This window comes from Sphaerodactylus townsendi, linkage group LG12, assembly GCF_021028975.2.
Source record: "Sphaerodactylus townsendi isolate TG3544 linkage group LG12, MPM_Stown_v2.3, whole genome shotgun sequence".
In the NCBI taxonomy this organism is placed as follows: domain Eukaryota; kingdom Metazoa; phylum Chordata; class Lepidosauria; order Squamata; family Sphaerodactylidae; genus Sphaerodactylus; species Sphaerodactylus townsendi.
Window position 1 is genome coordinate 18730994 of NC_059436.1, and position 19214 is coordinate 18750207.

Here is a 19214-nt window from a genome sequence, read left to right on the forward strand (position 1 = left end):
ACACAGTAAAATTCAGCTGCAAAGTGCATTGAAAGTGGATTGAAAGTGCATTCTTCTGCATGTGTGGAAGGAGTCTTATAGAGATACCCTCTAAGTGAGGTTGCTGTTTAATCTACCCCACTATGGTCTGGAACCTAGTCAAAGCCATAATTATTTTGGGCATCGTTCCCAAGCCAGAGAACATTCTTTTTCCAGCACCCACCACACTCCCCTTGAGCCAAGATAAGCAATGGCGGTAACAGCCAATGGAGAGGAGTTTGGGACACAGCCTGGAAATGAAGTGACTCTGCCCCACCCACGCCCAAACTCCCAGGGATGCCTGTTGGCATGTCTACATATAGGTTGCACATATGTGTGTTTGTGTATTTACATTCACACACTCGTAATAACCTGTCAAGTGTAAGCATTTGTTCAAAGAGAATCTATACAGCTGTTCTTTAACTGCCCGATGAATATCTGTTTGCTTAACCATTTTGACCCGAGCAAAAGTAACTTGCTTCTCCATAGAAGGCAGGGCTGCTCTATTACCAGGAGTAAGCAAGAACTCACCCACATGACCAGCTTTGGCTGCTAATCCGGGTTGATGGCAGGGAGGGGCAGTTCTGGGAGTCAGCCATGTGTTTAAAATCATACAGTGCGTGTTTCTCCCCCCCCTCCTTTTCCCCCTCCTTTTCTTTCCAGACATGCAAAATTACTTTGTGCAGCCATAGATGTGTCTCTCAGCTGCGCTGCCTCTGCATTCCCTCTTCCAGATGCTGACAGGCTCCGAATTGGTGGACAGAGAAAAACAGCTCCTCTCCTATCTGTATGGACACTGGATGGGGGATGAATAGCAGCAGAGAAGAAAGAGCAAAGTTGGTTATTTTTCTGGCACATGGATGCAATTACACGGAGCGCATTCCAGAGGCGTTACTTTGAATTGTGAGCAGGTCTGCTTGCCATTGCCGAGTGGAAAGAAGTGAAAAAGGAAAAGAAAAGTCTCTCTCTCTCATTCTCTCTCTCTCAGAGACGGAATGTCTGCACTTTCTATCCTGATTCTAGGTAAGATGGAAGGTTTTCATACATTAATTTATTAACAAAACTGAAGTTACAAACGTAACTGTAACCAATTCAGGAAGGGGCCAATGGGGGGAAAAGCACTTTTTAAAAAATTGGGGATCGAAGTCTATTGTTCATAGACCGGGTCTGCTTTTTGTTTTCATTTTGGTTATTTTCACAGTTAACGCAAGCAAACAAAAGTTAAAAAAAACCCTTCTTCCTCCCCCTGTTAGAATTTACCCTACTTGAAATGTGAGACTACATTCCTTGAAAGGTACAGATGATTTTTATATAATAAGCTATCAGAGTTCAATTCAAATTTGGAAGAAAATGTGTATTTTGCTGACAGGGTTTTTTCGCTGATAGATGCAGAAGACTTTTTTTTTAATAATACAAACCATACGCAACTTTTGTCTTTCTCGAATGTGAACAAAAGATCATTGTTACGGGATGGTGGCCGATCAGCTTAGCGTCTGTTGTATGTATGTGTGGCAGGATATACTTTTGTGCTAGGATTTATTTCTGATATTTTAAAAGAATCCATTGTTTCCAATTGACACCGTAGTCAGCCCAAATTAGAAACAGATGTGTCAAAGAGGGAGGGAGGTGCGGGAGAGAGTGGTAGAGGGGGACGGAAGGGATTAGAAAAGATAGAGGAAAAGGGGAAAGAAAAAGGGGGAAAGGAAAAGAGCATGTAGCGGAGGCGTAGAGAGAAGACAAAGGTCTGGGTGATCTAAGAGGAGAATGGGAAATAATGAAGAAGGAGAGAGGCAATAAAGGGGAATATGGCTATTTTGCACATTACAGAAATGCAAACGAGGATTGCAACCGAATAAAATAATAGGATCTACAATTAATCGTGGCTTCCCAGCAAGTGTAGGTCTGCCTTGTTCCCATCTCATTTACACTTTTCATTTTAGATGCACACCTAACGAATCAGAGGTGAACAATGGGAACATATAGCTTGCCAGGTCTCCCTCCACTGCCAACAGAGGTGGGGGTAAAGGGCAGGGTTTCCAGCTCCAGTATGGGAAACTCCTGGAAATCTGGGGGCGGAGCCTGGGGAGAATAGAGACCTCAATGGGGTACAATGCCATCGAGGCATGCCGGTTAAATGACCAAATAAAGAATCTGTCTGTCAGTCAGTGCCATGGAGACCCTCCGAAGCATCCATTTTCTCAGTGGAATTGATCTCTGAGCTATAATTCCAGGGGATTCCCAGGTCCCTCCTGGAGGCTGGCATCCCTCCCACCAAAGTCCATCATTTTAAAGCTGCACTGATTTCAACGAAATAGAAGATAAGCATGCAGTGGAATCTGTTCCATTGAAATCAGCATCAAAAGACTTGTGGAATCTTAAAATTTGTTGCTGTGAACCAAATAATCATGAGTTATAGGCCACTTCCTCAGGTGCACAAAGCGTTATCTTCCTCTCTGGCTCATAAAAGCTTTAAGATGTCTCGAGACTCCTTGTCATTTTGGCAGCGACAGATTAGAAAACTGAAACCAACGGGCCCTCAAAATGGAGCTAGGTAATTGCTCTAGGGGTAAAGTCACCCCAAGAAACTGCAAAGTAGACAGACAAACAGTGCACACCAGAGAAAGCCATGAAGCAGGGAGTGGTACTGTACTAAGGCATTGTACTTAAAATAATTGCTGCAGATGGTGAGACTCCCTCGCTCAATAAGCACACCACAACGACAGGCTGGAAAGGAATGGGCCGCAGCCCGTTTATTAAACATCAAACATATGAACAAGAACTATTTACATCAGAGCTGGGCGGCAAACGGGTCGCACATCACATCCCAATGAATGGGAAACTGGCGGGAAGGGAAGCCCCAGAGATCATACTCCAAAATGCTTCCACACTTCCCGCCCCTGCTGAGGAGACGGGCACCGGCTGAGCCCCAAGGCCGACCCCAGCCCGTCTTCCTCCCGTGCTTGCTGGGGTGTCGGGCAGCGGCCCGGCCTGCCGGCCTGCCAGCCTGCCCGCCCCACCCCCCGGCCCTACATAGGGCGCAAGCCTGGGAGCCCCAGCCGGAAGGCTCGTTCTCTCCCCAGATGTGCGACACCGTTGCAAACCTGCCAGGACTGTGACAGTAAGGACCCAAAAATTCCCGCCAACCCTAATTACAGGGAGGGTGGGTGGGCCACGCCTTGCTGGTTCTCGCCGCCGGGAAGGGCGCGGACCGGGGAAGGCGTCTTAATATACCCAGGCTCCTCCCGCCTTTTTGCTGGGAGCCAATCATTGCACCCGGTTCTGCAGCTTGCCGCCAGGCCATGCATGCCCCTTATCTTGCTGCGTTGCTCACCACGGCAGCAATGGCTGCCCCTGGTTATTCAGGTGCATCTTATTTTGTACAATACATGGAATTCATTGCATCAGAGAGTGGTGGAGTCTCCTTCTTTGGAGGTTTTTAAACAGAGGCTGGATGGAGATATGTCAGGAGTACTTTGATTGTGTGTTTTTAAACAGAGGCTGAATGGACATATGTCGGGAGTACTTTGATTGTATGTTTTTAAACAGAGGCTGAATGGACATATGTCGGGAGTGCTTTGATTGTATGTTCCTGCATGGCAGGGGGTTGGACTTGATGGCCCTTGGGGTCTCTTCCAACTCTACGATTCTGAGATTCTATGTCTCTCACTGACACTTATGTTATGTATCCCATACAAAAATTGGTAACTATTCCCCATGGATGGCAGGAAATAAAGGCTCAGCTTCCTGTGCCATCTTCACAGAACAAACAAAACAAGTTAGCATGGAGGAGGTAAAAAATGGAGGAGGTAAAAAATATGACAGTGGAGGGAATGAGTAAGAAAGCAAAACATAAGTAAAATGAGATGAAGGCTGGTCTCCCTTGTGATGAAGCCTCCTTCTTCACCTCTCTGGGGACTCCACAATATGGAAAGCGAGCTTCTCCCTCACTTTCCACTTACACATTGGACTGACAGGCAGGCAGCTCTGTGAAAAAAAACTCGGTACCCGAGCCTCAAGAGAGCTGTCACATCTTGATCCCTCCTCACCACGCTGGGAGAGTGGGAAGTAGAGATAATGACAGGAAGTCTCCTAACCCTCATAGGAAAGAAAGCTAAGGGACAAGGGGAGAGCAGGTCAGAAAGATGCTATAGGGGATAAGGTGTATGGAAGCACAAGGAAATACGCGATGCCAAGTGGTGGCAAACGATGCTTCCAAAAGTCAGAGCGTGAAACCAATAGGAATAGCCACTGAACTAGCAAATGAGCATGAATGGCACACCAAGATCACTAACCCTTATTTATTCAGAACATTTCTATGCTACCTTTTTACCCATTTTAGGCTCCCCGAGGTGGTAAACACTGAACATTAAAAAGGCATTTTAAACATAAACATATACAAATTCCTTAAAATAATTAAATAAAACACATAAACTGATAACAATGCATAAATAGGAAGGGAGACTAACAAGAGCTAACAAGCGAAAACCAAAACTCAACAAAAACATTTTTCACTCACTCGTGGAAGACAAAAGAGAGAAATGAATCTCTTCAGCAAGAGTGTCAGGTTTCTGCCTATCTAAGGCCCCTTCCGCACATGCAAAATAATGCGTTTTCAAACCACTTTCACAACTGTTTGCAAGTAGATTTTGCTATTCCGCACAGCTTTAAAGAGCACTGAAAGCAGTTTGAAAGTGCTTTATTCTGCATGTGCAGAATGAGCCTAACCTCACATGGTGGCAGCAACCGAAGCAGCACCTCTGAAGGCAAACAGAGAAGGGCCAAATGGGAGCAGGTGCTTCTTGGTCCTTCTGGTCTGTGGGCCCCAAGGAGTATAGGGATTTGAAGACCAATTCCAGTACCTTAAACTGAAGCAATTTGGGGGCCAGTGTAGATGCCCCATTCATCAAATTCCAATAAAAGTTTCCGTTATTCAGGGTAGTTTCAAATGTTCAATCTTGTCTAAAGAGAGGAACAAGAGGCATCTAAGTAACGTTGCACAAAATCTGTGGTGGAAGAGCAAGTGGAGGCATGGATCTCCTGGATTAGCCATCAAGTCCCAAGGAAGGAAGTGCATTTTTACACTCTTTTGACTTCTGGGATCCATTGTAGTATACACTGTGAAATCATCTTCAGAATGGCAAAACTCTATTATCAATACCCGCTACAATTTAAAGGCAGTTTATTTGCAGGAAAGGTGATAAACATGGTAGACCTGTCATTGGGACCTTGAAAAAAAATCTACCATGGTCAGATCATTGGAGGGGTTGTGAATGGAGGCTTCCCCTGCTTCCAGTGTTCAATCCATAGCGACAGCTTAAATCCAAAGACAAGCTTCTCTGTCCAGCTAAAGCAAGACGTTGCTGGCCATGATGTTCTCATCATGCAAATTGCACCCAATAGATGAACTGAGCAAAGAGAAGTGTAACCATTTTTTAATATAAGGGGAGGCCCGTTCACAAAGGCCTGAATATAAAATATGCAGAATCCAGAAGGTTTTTATGTGCTGTTGCCACCCGGAGATCTCCCATTATTACAGTTGATCTCCAACCAACCAAGATGAGTCCTTCTGGAGCAAATGACTGCTTTGGAGAGTGGATTCTATGGTATTATACTCTGCTGAGGCCCCTGCCCTTCCCAGGCTCTACCCCAAAATCTCCAGGTGCTTTCTAACCCAGAGCTGAAAACCCTGTGTGTGTGTGTGTGTGTGTGTGTGTGTGTATGCGTGTCACAGAGATACTATGTTCACACACGTAAAGTTCACAGCACAATACTTCACACACCTGACAGCTCTTACTTTCTATGGCATAACCACCATACACTTCTACTACTATTTTAATTTTATTTATTTATTTATTTATTTATTTATTTATTTATTTACTTACTTACTTACTTACTTACTTACTTACTTACTTACTTACTTACTTACTTACTTACTTACTTACTTATTGGTTTTGTATACTGCCCTACCCCCGGAGGGCTCTGGGCGGTGCACAACATAATTTCCTCATACAACATATACAAACAAAACCCCATTAAAATTAGATTAAGTTAGTTTAAAACACAGCAGTAATTAACAAAGATGGCGTCAGCAATAAACCCCAATTAAAACCCCTCCCAGAGAGAGGGGGGAGACAAAACAGGAAAGTGGGTCCCCTAGATGGCAAAGGAACTCCAAGTATTCCTAAATATAACATTCAAACATTATTCTAGAAAGGGAAGAGGGCAGCATAGAATATACAGTGGTACACTGGAGCCAATATTGCAACAAGATAAATGTGATGACCAGAGTTTGGAAACATAAAAGCTGGAAACATAAAAGTATTTAAAACATAAAAGTATTTAAAACTGCAGTGTGTCATACATGTACTTCAAATTCCATTACAAAAAGAAGAAAATCCTATGTACGCTTCTGCTTATTAAACTATAAACATTCCGATGACCCAGAAGGTAATTTTTTCCCCTTCCCATCTATACTTCATACTAGGTAATTCAAGCAGCTGCGTGCTGCTTAAAAATTCTAGCATGAGCTTTTGGGGGGCTAGCATGCATGTCATCCAATACATACCACGCATGTACCTCATCCAGTGTGCTCTAAACATTGCAGACATAGTCCAGAATTTTTAAAATTGTTAGTTTTCAAGGTATCACAAAACTCTGACTTACAGCAGCAAATTGATAAGGATATCCCTCTGGGACTGGTTAGCATGGAAGTTTTCCCACTTATCGCATTTCGTTGGGCAAAGCGGAAAATCCAGGCAGTCTCAAGGCCAAAGTCCTGCAACTGACTTTGAAACACAACCAGAAAAGGACTCACTGGCCGATTATCCACTGCAGGCTGTTCCCCACCTTTGCCCTGCTCTGGCACGAAAAGTCACACCAGAAGTGCTTTCTCTTTCGGCCCACCTCAAAAAGGAAGCACGTTGGGGCAAGAAATCTTGCGCTTCCGTTCGTACCACCTGCCACAGCACTGGTGGGCGATTGGCCACTCTGTGGCAATTTTCTCTTTGCCCCCCTATTCCTGCAACAGGTAATGTCAGCAAGCATATTCTTGTTGCAAACTGTCTTGGACACTTCTCAGAACAGAAGGCTGGGATAAAATTAATCTGCAATTGAAGCTTGTCTCCTGCTCCTCAGCCAAGTCTGAAGCCTTCCATACCCCAGGAAGCCATCCTGGGACAGAACTGGCCATAGAGCTTCCTCATCCGAGGAAAGTATTTGGGCCACAGAACATAAGAACATAAGAACAAGCCAGCTGGATCAGACCAGAGTCCATCTAGTCCAGCTCTCTGCTACTTGCAGTGGCCCACCAGGTGCCATTGGGAGCTCACATGCAGGGTGTGAAAGCAATGGCCTTCTGCTGCTGCTGCTGCTCCTGAGCACCTGGTCTGCTGAGGCATTTGCAATCTCAGATCAAAGAGGATCAAGATTGGTAGCCATAAATCGACTTCTCCTCCATAAAGCTGTCCAAGCCCCTTTTAAAGCTATCCAGGTTAGTGGCCATCACCACCTCCTGTGGCAGCATATTCCAAACACCAATCACATGTTGCGTGAAGAAGTGTTTCCTTTTATTAGTCCTAATTCTTCCCCCCAGCATTTTCAATGTATGCCCCCTGGTTCTAGTATTGTGAAAAAGAGGAAAAAAAAGGTTTTAGAGGTGGCCAAGAAGATTTGCTGGATAGATGCCCAAGTTAGAAAAGTTGGGACGTGTCAACACAAGCCTCTTGGAGAGAGATTTACACACGCATAGAAGATAAAGGTCACAATATCGATTCAAGGGTCACAATGATGGTACAGTCAGTGACAATCACACGTTCAGAAAGTTTCAATGTTATCAGTGGGCCTATTCACAGCTGACATATAACAATTCTTTTGCACCTTGACTGCAGCTACTTCTTTAAGGGGACATTTGAAATGGCTTTTCTTCCACTACTGAAGTGTCTAGAAATATCACTGGACACAAATGCTCCGCATCAGTGGGGATTTAGTGATGTGGGGCCATGCTATGCAATCATGAAGAAGAAGATTAATGAGGAATAGCAGGGCATTTAAGCAACCTCATCCCCAGACCTTGTTTACATGCATTTTCGTTGAATCCTGGCAGCCGTCTCGGTGGTGCTGCACAAGAAAGAGGGGCAATCCTAAGAGAAAGCTGGAAAAGACATAGCCTAGAGAGAAATAAAAAATCTGAAGATGTCTTTCCTGCTCTATCACGGCACTACTGAAGGCAGTTCAGCAAATCCCACAGCAAAAGAAACCTCACACTTCTGCCAGGATTGCCAAAGATGGAAAAAATACAATGCAAGTAAAGTTTAAATTGCCTCTGCCACCCGCTCCAGCGTTTATGCTCCATATATCAGCTGGATGTTAAGACTGCAGTCCTATGCACATTTACCAGAAGAAAGGTTGCATTACACTCAGTGGAACTTCCTTTTCAGTAAATGGTTTTAGGAATGCCTGCAAATCATATTTACAAAGATAGAACATTAAATTCAGTCTGCAAACTGGATTTCTATATCACCCTTTAGCAGAGAGTTGGCAGCCCTTTAGGTAGCATGATGGATTAATTTGCTGAAGATTTCCAGGTTGGAATATTTATGTTTGTGTGATCTTGGATAAAATGTTTGCACTTTGATCATTCAAAAGCTTTATTGGGTGGACTCAGGAATATCAGATCTATTGGCTGAACTGAAAAGCCAAGCAATAGTACTGATTTCCATTTATTTATTTATTTATTCGTTTGTTTGTTTGTTTGTTTGTTTATTAGATTTTGTGGACCACCTCATCCCCAAAGGGCTCTAGGCGGTTCACAATACAATAAAAACCAATAAGTTACTTAAAAACCATCTAAAAACATTTACAGTTCAATATGCAGCATCAATTCCAATGATAACAGACTAATCATATTGGTGGCACCCGGTCTTAAGGTCGGACTTAAGGCTGGGAGGGGCTGGCAGCACTCAAAGATGAGACCAACCGGGGCACCGCCAGAGATGACAAAACCATGGCAGGTCCTCACAAGGGGGCAGTTTTATATTCCGCCCTACCCCCAAAGGGCTCTTTTATTTTCAACCCAATTCCTAGCTGAAACTGTCAAATCAGCTTGTGAAGGTACTATGAAATTTTCTTTGGGAATTTTGATATTTAGAATGATGACTATGAATGCTCTGATTACATGTTCAGATTACAGAAGTTGGAATCTTAGTACAGAATTGCACAAAAATGGCACTTTGCCCATTTTTATTAGTCCTACGAAGCTTGTAATATATATACCAACCCGGAAGCTCCTAATGGAAAAAATAAGTTTATTTTATTTGCCCACATTTTCTTTGTGTCCACTTGCTTGCACTGCTCATGGATTATGGTTGCTCTACAGCCTGCAGTATATGCTTGCAGCTAGAGGACTGCAGGACTGTATTTTTATGCCATCTTGTAAAACAAGTAAGGTCAGATAAGATCAAATTTTACACGGGAGACTTGTGGATACGGAATCCCAACTGCTGTAGGCAGCAGTCAGCACAAAATGACCATGCCCTCAGTGGTAAAGCTGCAAAGCAAAGACTCTGCAGGGCCCTTCTTACATTAAACAAAGGTGTTGATTAGATTAGATTTTGGCACTTGATAGTCTCATGAAGTGGGAGGGGGTGCATTTTAATTGAAGAAGAAATCACCTCCAACAAAATACAACACCCCAGCCTAGGTGGGAAAGATGTGCCATTCATCTCCACAGATAAGGCATGTTATCAGTTGTGTCTGAGGCCCCTTCCGCTCATGCAGAATAATGCACTTTCAATCCGCTTTCAATGCACTTTGCAGCTGGATTTTACTGTGCGGAATAGCAAAATCTACTTGCAAACAATCGTGAAAGTGGATTGAAAGTGCATTATTATTCTGCATGTGCGGAAGGGGCCGGAGAGATCCCAAATCAAATGAAATTTTTGCTTGCTAAGGAAGCAGGGAAGCACATAAATGAGTCTCACATTAAGAACGTAAGAACATAAGAACAAGCCATCTGGATCAGACCAGAGGCGGTTTCAAGTTTCAGCAAGTTGCTTGTGTCACTTTCTTACTTTTCCCTCTGGTAAATCCAGTGAAAACACTCCCATTGATAAGAAAGCACATTAGGTACACAAAGAGGTCTCTTTATTTGTTATTGTAGGGCAGGAACCCCACTCACAATTGACCCCTTCTAAACTAGAACATGTTCTTGGTTTCATTTCCACACATTTGGCTGCTCCTTCTTCTCAAGCGCCGTGTAAGCTGTTAGCCATTTCTCACATCCTCAGAGGCGCAGGCATAATATATGGTTATAAGTACAGCATATGCGCATGCATATATGCAGTCTTGATTTCAACAGCGCCTCCACATAAAACATAAATTAGGAGAAGAAATCCTTGATTTCCATTCCTGACTGCTCCTTAGGACAAGCATCAGAAGGAGAGCGTGGCACTCTTCCACCATGTGCATATTTATGAGCTGCTTTGTTCAGCTCACTCGGCTAAAAATATTTTTTTTAAAGTGCCTTGATAAAAATTTTAAAAGCTAAGGAAATGTCTAATATGGTACTGAAATCCCCATCAGAGCAAGGATGCAGAGGAGCACCAGGAAATGGCGCAAAAGAACTGCTCCGTTACAGCCCAGATCAGTGATGGCGAACCTTTTTGAGACCGAGTGCCCAAATTGCAACCCAAACCCCACTTATTTATCGCAAAGTGCCAACCCGGCAATTTAACCTGAATGCTGGAGGTTTTAGTTTAGAAAAAAACGGTTGGCTCCCTCTTCCTCCACCCCACCTGCTCGAGCAGGGGCCAGCCTGCTCTAATCTCCAGCAAGTCCCGTGCGCACCGCTTTGTGCCTCTCAAGCATCTCTGCCTCCTCTGCACCTCCCCCCCCCTCGGGCAGCAGCCACCTGGAGCACAGGCACCAGGCCTGCCAGCCAAGTCCTCCCTGCTCACTGCGGTGTGCGCACGTTGTGCTCAGTGGCCCAGGCCAGCCTAGATGTGTTTCTGGGGGGGTGATTTTCCACCCCCCCCACATGACGAACTCTGTGTGTGCGTGCCCACAGAGAGGGCTCCGAGTGCCACCTCTGGCACCCGTGCCATAGGTTCGCCATCACTGCCCCAGATCCTTCGATATCACACAGAAGCAACAGTCAAGCACTTTCTTTCCATTGTTCCCCCCAACTTCAAAATTAACAACAAAAATTCATAGGCTTTCAACCTTTGAGGCAAATCACTCTGTGACATCATTGTTTAAATTTAGAGGGGGATTTTTGGAGGGGGTTCGGATCGTTAGACTTCAGGCAAAAGCCTCAGAGCCCAAGGCCTGTCACTTCGCATTACTTCCAGTGCCACTTCCAATTATTTCCAATCACCATTCTAGGGACAAGAGGAAACGGAGCCAGATTCTCCAGCATCAGGGTTTCTTTTTTCCTTGAACAAAAAGGTCATTTATCAACATGTTGCTGATAGAAAGGTCTTTAGGACAGACCTGTTGCAGGGTGCATTTGGGACAACAAGGGACAGCAATTGGACAGCTGGCTCTTAAGATTTGGGCCATTTGAATTCCACTCTTCTAATGGAACAAAACAACAGGTTTGAGCTGCAATAAAAAGTGTATTTTTTTTCAACTCTACCAAGCTTGAAAATCAGCACCTTTCTTAAACTTAGCCCACCTAGCCAGCTATACCCATGCTATAGTAACCTCTGGACTTCACTGGAATATGGCGCTAGTCATCAAGATGACTTAAAAAATTCAGTTGATGCAAAATGTTACAGCTAATCTGCTGTCAGCAGCAAGTAGTTATACACCTTTTAGACTGATTTTGAGATTGCTGTGCTGACTGTTCCCAAATTCAGTGTACAGTGCTGACTTTTTCCCATTAGAGACCTTCATGGCCTAAGGACCCACACACTTGAAGGACCACCTTTTCCATGCTGTTCTCCTTGTGAACTCATGGTCAATGCCCGTGTGGTGTAGTGGTTAAGAGCAGGTGCACTCTAATCTGGAGAACTGGGTTGGATTCCCCGCTCTGCCATTTGGGCTGTGGAGGCTTATCTGGTGAACCAGAGTAGCTTGTGCAGTCCAACACACACCAGCTGGGGGACCTTGGGCTAGTCACAGTTCTTCTGAGCTCTCTCAGCCCCACCTACCTCACAGGGTATTTGTTGTGGGGAAGGGAATGGAAAGGAGATTGTAAGCCCCTTTGAGTCTTCTTGCAGGAGAGAAAGGGGGGATATAAATCCAGACTCTTCTTCTGTGACCTAAGGATTGCATCTATCCTGCTACTGTGATGTGAGGGTATCCATGTCATGGCACCAGAGATTGGCAAAAGGTAGCTCATGATCCACCATCCATCCATTTCCAATGGACTTCTAAGTGCTCCTTGATTGCTGGGATCCTTGCAGAAAATGTTGGACTAGCTGAAGTTGATCTCAGTTATCTAGCGAAGCTGTTCATAAGCAACAGTGCATAATCAGTATTAGCACAATTAGTTATGCCGTAGCTGATTAAAACATGCTTAGTATGCAGTCTTGCTTCATAAATCAAAGCACACTGGTAGACCAAGAGAAATACTATTTTTAAAATACAGAAGGCTGAAGTCAAACCACAAGCCAAATTCTAGAAGGATTTGGAGCAAGACAATGTTGTGACACCTTATTGACAATCTGGATTACGACAGCGTGTTTTGAGGGCAACCTGTATTTTCAGAGGTACACACAGCTGTCCCTCGCTACAGCGACTAGAAAAAGTTGAATGTGAGGTTAATTCACTGCTTGCTTTGTAAAGCTGGCTTTGCTTTTCCAGTGACGCCAAAAATCTGTAACTAGTTAAAACTGACTTTTCAGTGGGAGTTCACAGCCTTTTCTTGCACAATTTCACTGCTTGTTGGTAAAATCCTATGCAGCTTTTCCAGTCTAAATCCACTGGAATGAATGGACCTAGATTGCATCGGACTGCACTATTAAATTCTTCCAGAATAGAAGGAACAATAACCCAGGCTTGGCTTCTCTCAGGTGCTGCAACAAGCTGTATCTGAAGCAAGCTAAAACCTGACAAGGGAACTGAGAAATTCAAGCAGAGAAAGGAAGCCACAAATCTATGTATCTGTCAGCTGTCTTCTAATGCCTTAGAATCATAGAGTTGGAAAAGACCACAGGGACCATCAAGTCCAACCCCCTGCAATGCAGGAACACACAATCAAAGCACTCCTGGCAGATGGCCATCCAACCTCCCTTTAAAAACCTCCAAAGAAGGAGACTCCATCACACTCCGAGGTACTGCATTTCACTGTCAAACAGGCCTTATTGTCAGGAAGTTTTTCTTGAGGTGGAATCTCTTTTCCTTCACCTTGAACCCATTACTCCTGGTTCTAGTCTCTGGAGCAGCAGAAAACAAGCTTGCCCCCTCACCAACATGACACCCCTTCAAATATCTAAACATGGTTATCATGTCACCTCTTCACCTTCTCTTCACCAAACTAAACATTCCCAGTTCCCTAAGGCTCATTCCGCACATGCAGAATAATGCACTTTCAAACTGCTTTCAGTGCTCTTTGAAGCTGTGCGGAATGGCAAAAGCCACTTGCAAACAGTTGTGAAAGTGGTTTGAAAATGCATTATTTTGCGTGTGCGGAAGGGGCCTAAGTCTCTCCATGTAGGGCATGGATTCCAGACCTTTGACCATTTTGGTTGGCCTCTTCTGGACCTGTTCCAGCTTGTCAATGTCCTTCTTGAATTGCAGTGCCCAGAACTGTACACAATATTCCAGGTGACTGTTCAGTGGGAGACTTACACCGGCCCAGTCATTTGCTTCGATAAAACATCAAAGTAATTAAAGCAAGCAGAAATGTACTGCTTTTTCTCACACTGAAGCATTATTTCGACATTTAACCCTGACAAGCGGCATTTCTCTTCTGCACTTCATGCTTTAATACTTATTCATGGCAGAAACAGCCTGAGAAGCTGAAATGTGTTTTTGGGATCAACATGTGAAAAAGTTTTCCATAGTATACTTAAGACGTACAGAAAGGGTGCAGATTGCATAGTCACTAGTTATTTAAGTAGATATTCTTGCAATTTGTGAAGCGGGCATTGCTGATACTCCCAATACCTGCCTTTTTTTTCCTAAATCCATAACCCAATTTTAACAGGCAGAATAGTTTTAAGAGAAATTTTGGGACTCATTTTTGCCTTCTGCCTGATGCAAACAAGGATGGACCACTTGACTAATATGCAGCTCCATCTTGAAAGCACAACTTTAACTGCTACAGGTTGACCATTAAATGAATAAATAACCAGGGGACTCAGCTGTCCGTGCTTGCTTGGATTCTGGCTACTTCCATGGTGTGAGTGAAGACTTTGAACAGCAAAAAGAACTGATGAAAAGGGAAAAAAAGATTTTACAACTGCTGGATTAAAAGTAAGAAATGTGTGGCAGCATTTAACTTGCGGAAGAGAGATCACACCTGTTGAATGCTCGAACAATGGAACACTCACATCAGACCCAGATGGCAATTTCAAGTACAATGCAAGAAAAATACAACGATGAACATTTTCAAAGTAGTGCAAAGAAGGGATTTTTAAATATCTTGGTCTGTGTGTGGCTCTGGAATGTGACAAGATGAGCAACTCTGTGAGTCTCACCTAAAATGGTTGCTTTCCTCCAGCAGCAGAATCAAAAGTAGAATTAAGAAACCCAATGATCACTCCCACCAAGTCAAGTCCCATAAACCAAAATTCAGGTCATAAGAACATAAGAACAAGCCAGCTGGATCAGACCAGAGTCCATCTAGTCCAGCTCTCTGCTACTCGCAGTGGCCCACCAGGTGCCTTGGGGAGCTCCCATGCAGGATGTGAACGCAATGGCCTTCTGTGGTTGTTGCTCCCGATCACCTGGTCTGTTAAGGCATTTGCAATCTCAGATCAAGGAGGATCAAGATTGGTAGCCATAAATTGACTTCTCCTCCATAAATCTGTCTAAAAGCTATCCAGGTTAGTGGCCATCAGGTCCTTCCCGGACGAGCTCTGAACAAGTATTTTTGTGAGCAAGAAACATTCAAACAGGCACAAAAGCCATAAATTCAGGCAAAGTGTGGACTCTCTACTAGCATGCAAGAAGGAGAGGGAAGACCAGAGTGCAATGGCCAAGCAGCCTTTTGGGGTTCTGGCTACCAAATAGCATAGTGAGATGGGGAAGTAGAGCCCAGGCATAGATTTGACAACTCCCACTATGCAGACCCTCATTCTAAGAATCCCACCCTGTGTGTAAGCCACCCTGACTGGCCTTTGGCTGGGACAGGGGAGGATATCAATTCAAATGAAGTAAAGAACAGAAAAGCCAGGTGGGAAGGTCAGAATGAAGTCTTTGTAAACTGGGGAGGGGGGGGGATATGTACCAGGATGTGTAGCACTGTAGCTTAGTAAAATCAGTACTGGCATTATAACAAAAGGCTGTAGGGTCAGAAGCAGCTAAAAGATACACCCAAAGCAATATTCAGCAGAAGCAGCAAGATGCTATCCTTATTCAGTTCTTATACACACCACCCTTCATTTTGGCCACCCAATTCAGCACTGTTGGTCACCGAGCAAATCATGTTCTCCCTCTCTTGTCCACATTCCCCTTTATTAGGTATTCATCACCCAAGTCCCACTCTTTGTTTATATTCTAAGAACATAAGAACATAAGAACGAGCCTGTTGGATCAGACCAGAGTCCATCTAGTCCAGCACTCTGCTACTAGCAATGGCCCACCAGGTGCCTTTGGGAGCTCACGTGCAGGAGGTGAAAGCAATGGCCTTCTGCTGCTGCTGTTCCCAAGCACCTGGTCTGCTAAGGCATTTGCAACCTCAGATCAAGAAGGATCAAGATTGGTAGCCAGAGATCGACTTCTCCTCCATAAATCTGTCCAAGCCCCTTTTCTGCCGCACATCCTGGGCTATGAATGGCTGCAAAGGTATCGGGGAGCCTGTGCTCTGTTAGAGCTGCAGTGGGAAGCCATCTTTTCCTCTTCAGGGGAGCGCAATTATGTACAGTAGCATTTTTGCTGTTATTACTTTCCAGTGCTAAAGGGCTTTGCTTTGGGATAACACAGGATCAGGACTAAACTGCCACTCTTTGCCCCTCCTGCAGCTCCCCCCCCCACACACACACACATTTCCAGCACACTTAAAGTTCTGGCCTTATAAATCAGAACTGTGACATTGTTACTACATAACGTTGATTTATGATGTCATGAAGGATTAAATACTAATCCTATCCACATCCGGCTGGTTTAATTGGAGGCTAGGATTATACCCTAACATACAGAAAAATTCCAATTGTATAATCAGCTGCAAAATATCCTCGGAACTCTACCCAGGCTCTTTGAACACAATATATTATGTCTCTGTCCCTTGCCGTGCAACACGTATACGCAAGTATATTTCGACCCAAACTCACATACCCAACAAACCTAACGGAACTGCAGGTTGTTAAAAGTTTCCAAGCTCATAGTAAAATTACTAATGAATTCCTAATTTAAAATTACTGAGAGCTTGGGGAGAATTTTGGACTCAATGCTAACTCAGTTCTGATTTTTTCACTCTTCCATTCTCAGCCCCTTCATATCTGTAAGATTATTAAATATTTTTTCTCTCTCAACTGAAATAAGCTAACTGAAGCTGCATTAATAGTTTCCGTTCCCTCTTTGGATAAGCCTCCCATGAAAAAATCTCCAATAGGAGGCAAACATGAGAGAGAGAGAGAGTTTATGCACATAGAACAATTTATTTAACTGGCCTGTTAAACAAATTATTTGAGATGCCAATATTGCCTGTCTTCTTTAACAGTGACGCTCTAAAAGAAAAAACTGTTCCCAAAGCTATACCACTCGTCTATTAAAGGCACAGAAACCCTCTTCAGGATGAAAACATGCTGGAAGTCCATGCTATGAATGGAGACAGACTATAATTTTTCAGACGGCCGAAAGAAGCATCATTTGAACATGAATTAGGTTAAAAGTGGAGCAGGGTAGAAATTTGAAAGGAAAAAATATTCCTGTAACTCTTAGGAAAAACATATCTATCTATCTCTCTCTCTCTTTTGACAGCCAAGGTGGTGTAGTGGATTCTAATCTGGAGAAGCAGGTTTGATTCCCCACTCTTCCACCTGAGTGGCGGAAGCTTATTTGGTGAACCAGATGTGTTTCCACATTCCTACATTTCTGCTGGGTGACCTTGGGCTAGTCACAGTCTCTTCAGAGCTCTCTCATCCCCATCTCACAAGGTATCTGTTGTGGGGAGAGGAAGAGAAAGGAACTTGTAAGCCACCTTGAGTCTCCTTACAGGAGAGATAGGTGGGGTATAAATCCAAACTCCTCCTGCTCTCCTCGTACTCCTCCTCCTCCTCCTCCTCCTCCTTTTCCTTCAATTTGGGATTGCCAAAAGGAAAAAAAGCTAAAATAAACAGCAGAACAATAAAACAGGTATAAAACATATGAACACAGGAGTTTTAAAACATAAAATAGGGCTTCTTCCATCCATTTTAATGGATCAGCATGCTCATACAGGAACAAGCAGACCTTTATGTTCCTACACCCTGTACTGTTTAGAGTTTTAATGGGAATAACAAGCACCTACAGCCATCCTCAGAGGTTCACAGGCAGCTAGAGTAGTCCTTCCAAAACAGAGGAGATATTATACCTTTTAGTCATGCCAGCTAGCACTAATGTAACACTCTCATCTCCATTCACATTTTTCTGGAGGTTTTTGTAATGCTTCGAAAACCTGGCACAAAAGATGTGCACAAAGACAGCCCACCACTCAACAGATTTCTTAAGAGCTTAACAAAAATTCTGCTTGATTTCTCTTAGAAATCTTTTTTGTCTTAGGCCCCTTCCGCACACGCAAAATAATGCATTTTGAAACCACTTTCACAACTGTTTGCAAGTGGATTTTGCTATTCTGCACAGCTTCAGAGAGCACTGAAAGCAGTTTGAAAGTGTATTATTCTGCATGTGCGGAATGAGCCTTAAAAAATGCAGCAAATAAATCTGAGGCACGAGATACCTAATAATCTCTAAGCAGATACACGAAAACAATCCCAGTAACACAGTGGGGTAGATCTGGCAAGCCATATCCTCAGAATCAATTCTATTCAGCCAACAACCACAGCACAGCCCTGCTTTAAATCAACAAATGCATGGTGTGGTTGCAGTGACAGAGCCATTATTCTGGGCCAAGTGAAAGTTATTCTCTCTTTGTTTTCAAAGTCTTTAAAATATGTTCATAGCAGTGGATAAGGAGCAAGATATGAGAGTTATAAGGAGACTTGTGGGGACCTTTGTGAGGCTGGCATTATGGAGGATACAGCTTTAGAGGGGGTTTTCTCACTGTCCCTTCTCAGAATCTTCTCATGGCATTGATCTTCAGTAAATATTGCAACTTGAGACCCCCATATTCCCTTCAAGAGCCTGTCTTTCTTGAATTCAGTTGCATCAGTTCACTGGAAAGACAGATGAAGCCAATTCCCATTTGAGAAAACCGGGCATGTACTTTTTCTAGCGTGTCAACATCCTGGAACCTGCAGTGTTGCTATAGTTATGTTTTCAAGTTTTGTATAAAACAGCTCTGCTGCTTTCCAGTTACTGACGCACAGGATTTTTGCTCTTGTTTAATAGTGATGTGCAATATGCAATAGGAAACAGCCAGTAGTACATTCATTCAAGTTCACATGTAATGTTTTGAAAGCACACCAGAAACTTTGAAGACATTTCAGAACAGGATAATTACCGGTAAGATCATTTCACATGACACTAAAGTGCTTTTACTAGTGCACTTTCTGTAATGTCAATATCTGCAGTGGACAATAGTTGGACAGGTAGCCCCATCCTAAGACCCCAGTACTAGTGGTATTTAGTCACTATCCTACATTTTTCCTGCCAAGAGAGAGCCTAGCAATGGCTCATTCCGCACATGCAGAATAATGCACTTTTAAACTGCTTTCAGTGCTCTTTGAAGCTGTGCGGAATAGCAAAACCCACTTGCAAGCAGTTGTGAAAGTGGTTTGAAAACGCATTATTTTGCATGTGCGGAAGGGGCCAATGTCATTAGAGTCCATAACAACTCCACTGGCACCCACCAGTCATGTTGTAAAGGGTTCAGGAATAAATCTAAATAGCAGCAGCAGCAGCAGCAGCAGCAGCAGCAGCAGTGGTAGTAG

The 19214-nt window shown here is 43.7% G+C and overlaps 1 protein-coding gene across 1 annotated transcript in view; it reads left to right on the forward strand.

Moving 5' to 3' along the window:
• The first annotated feature begins 677 nt into the window (after positions 1-677).
• Positions 678-19214, forward strand: part of LOC125441899 (CXADR like membrane protein) — a 71079-nt gene continuing 52542 nt past the window's right edge. Inside the window, exon 1 of the mRNA XM_048512887.1 lies at positions 678-1041. Within this exon, the coding sequence (XP_048368844.1) occupies positions 1014-1041 (28 nt within the window). The 5' untranslated portion in view covers positions 678-1013. The remainder of the gene's footprint in view (positions 1042-19214) is intronic.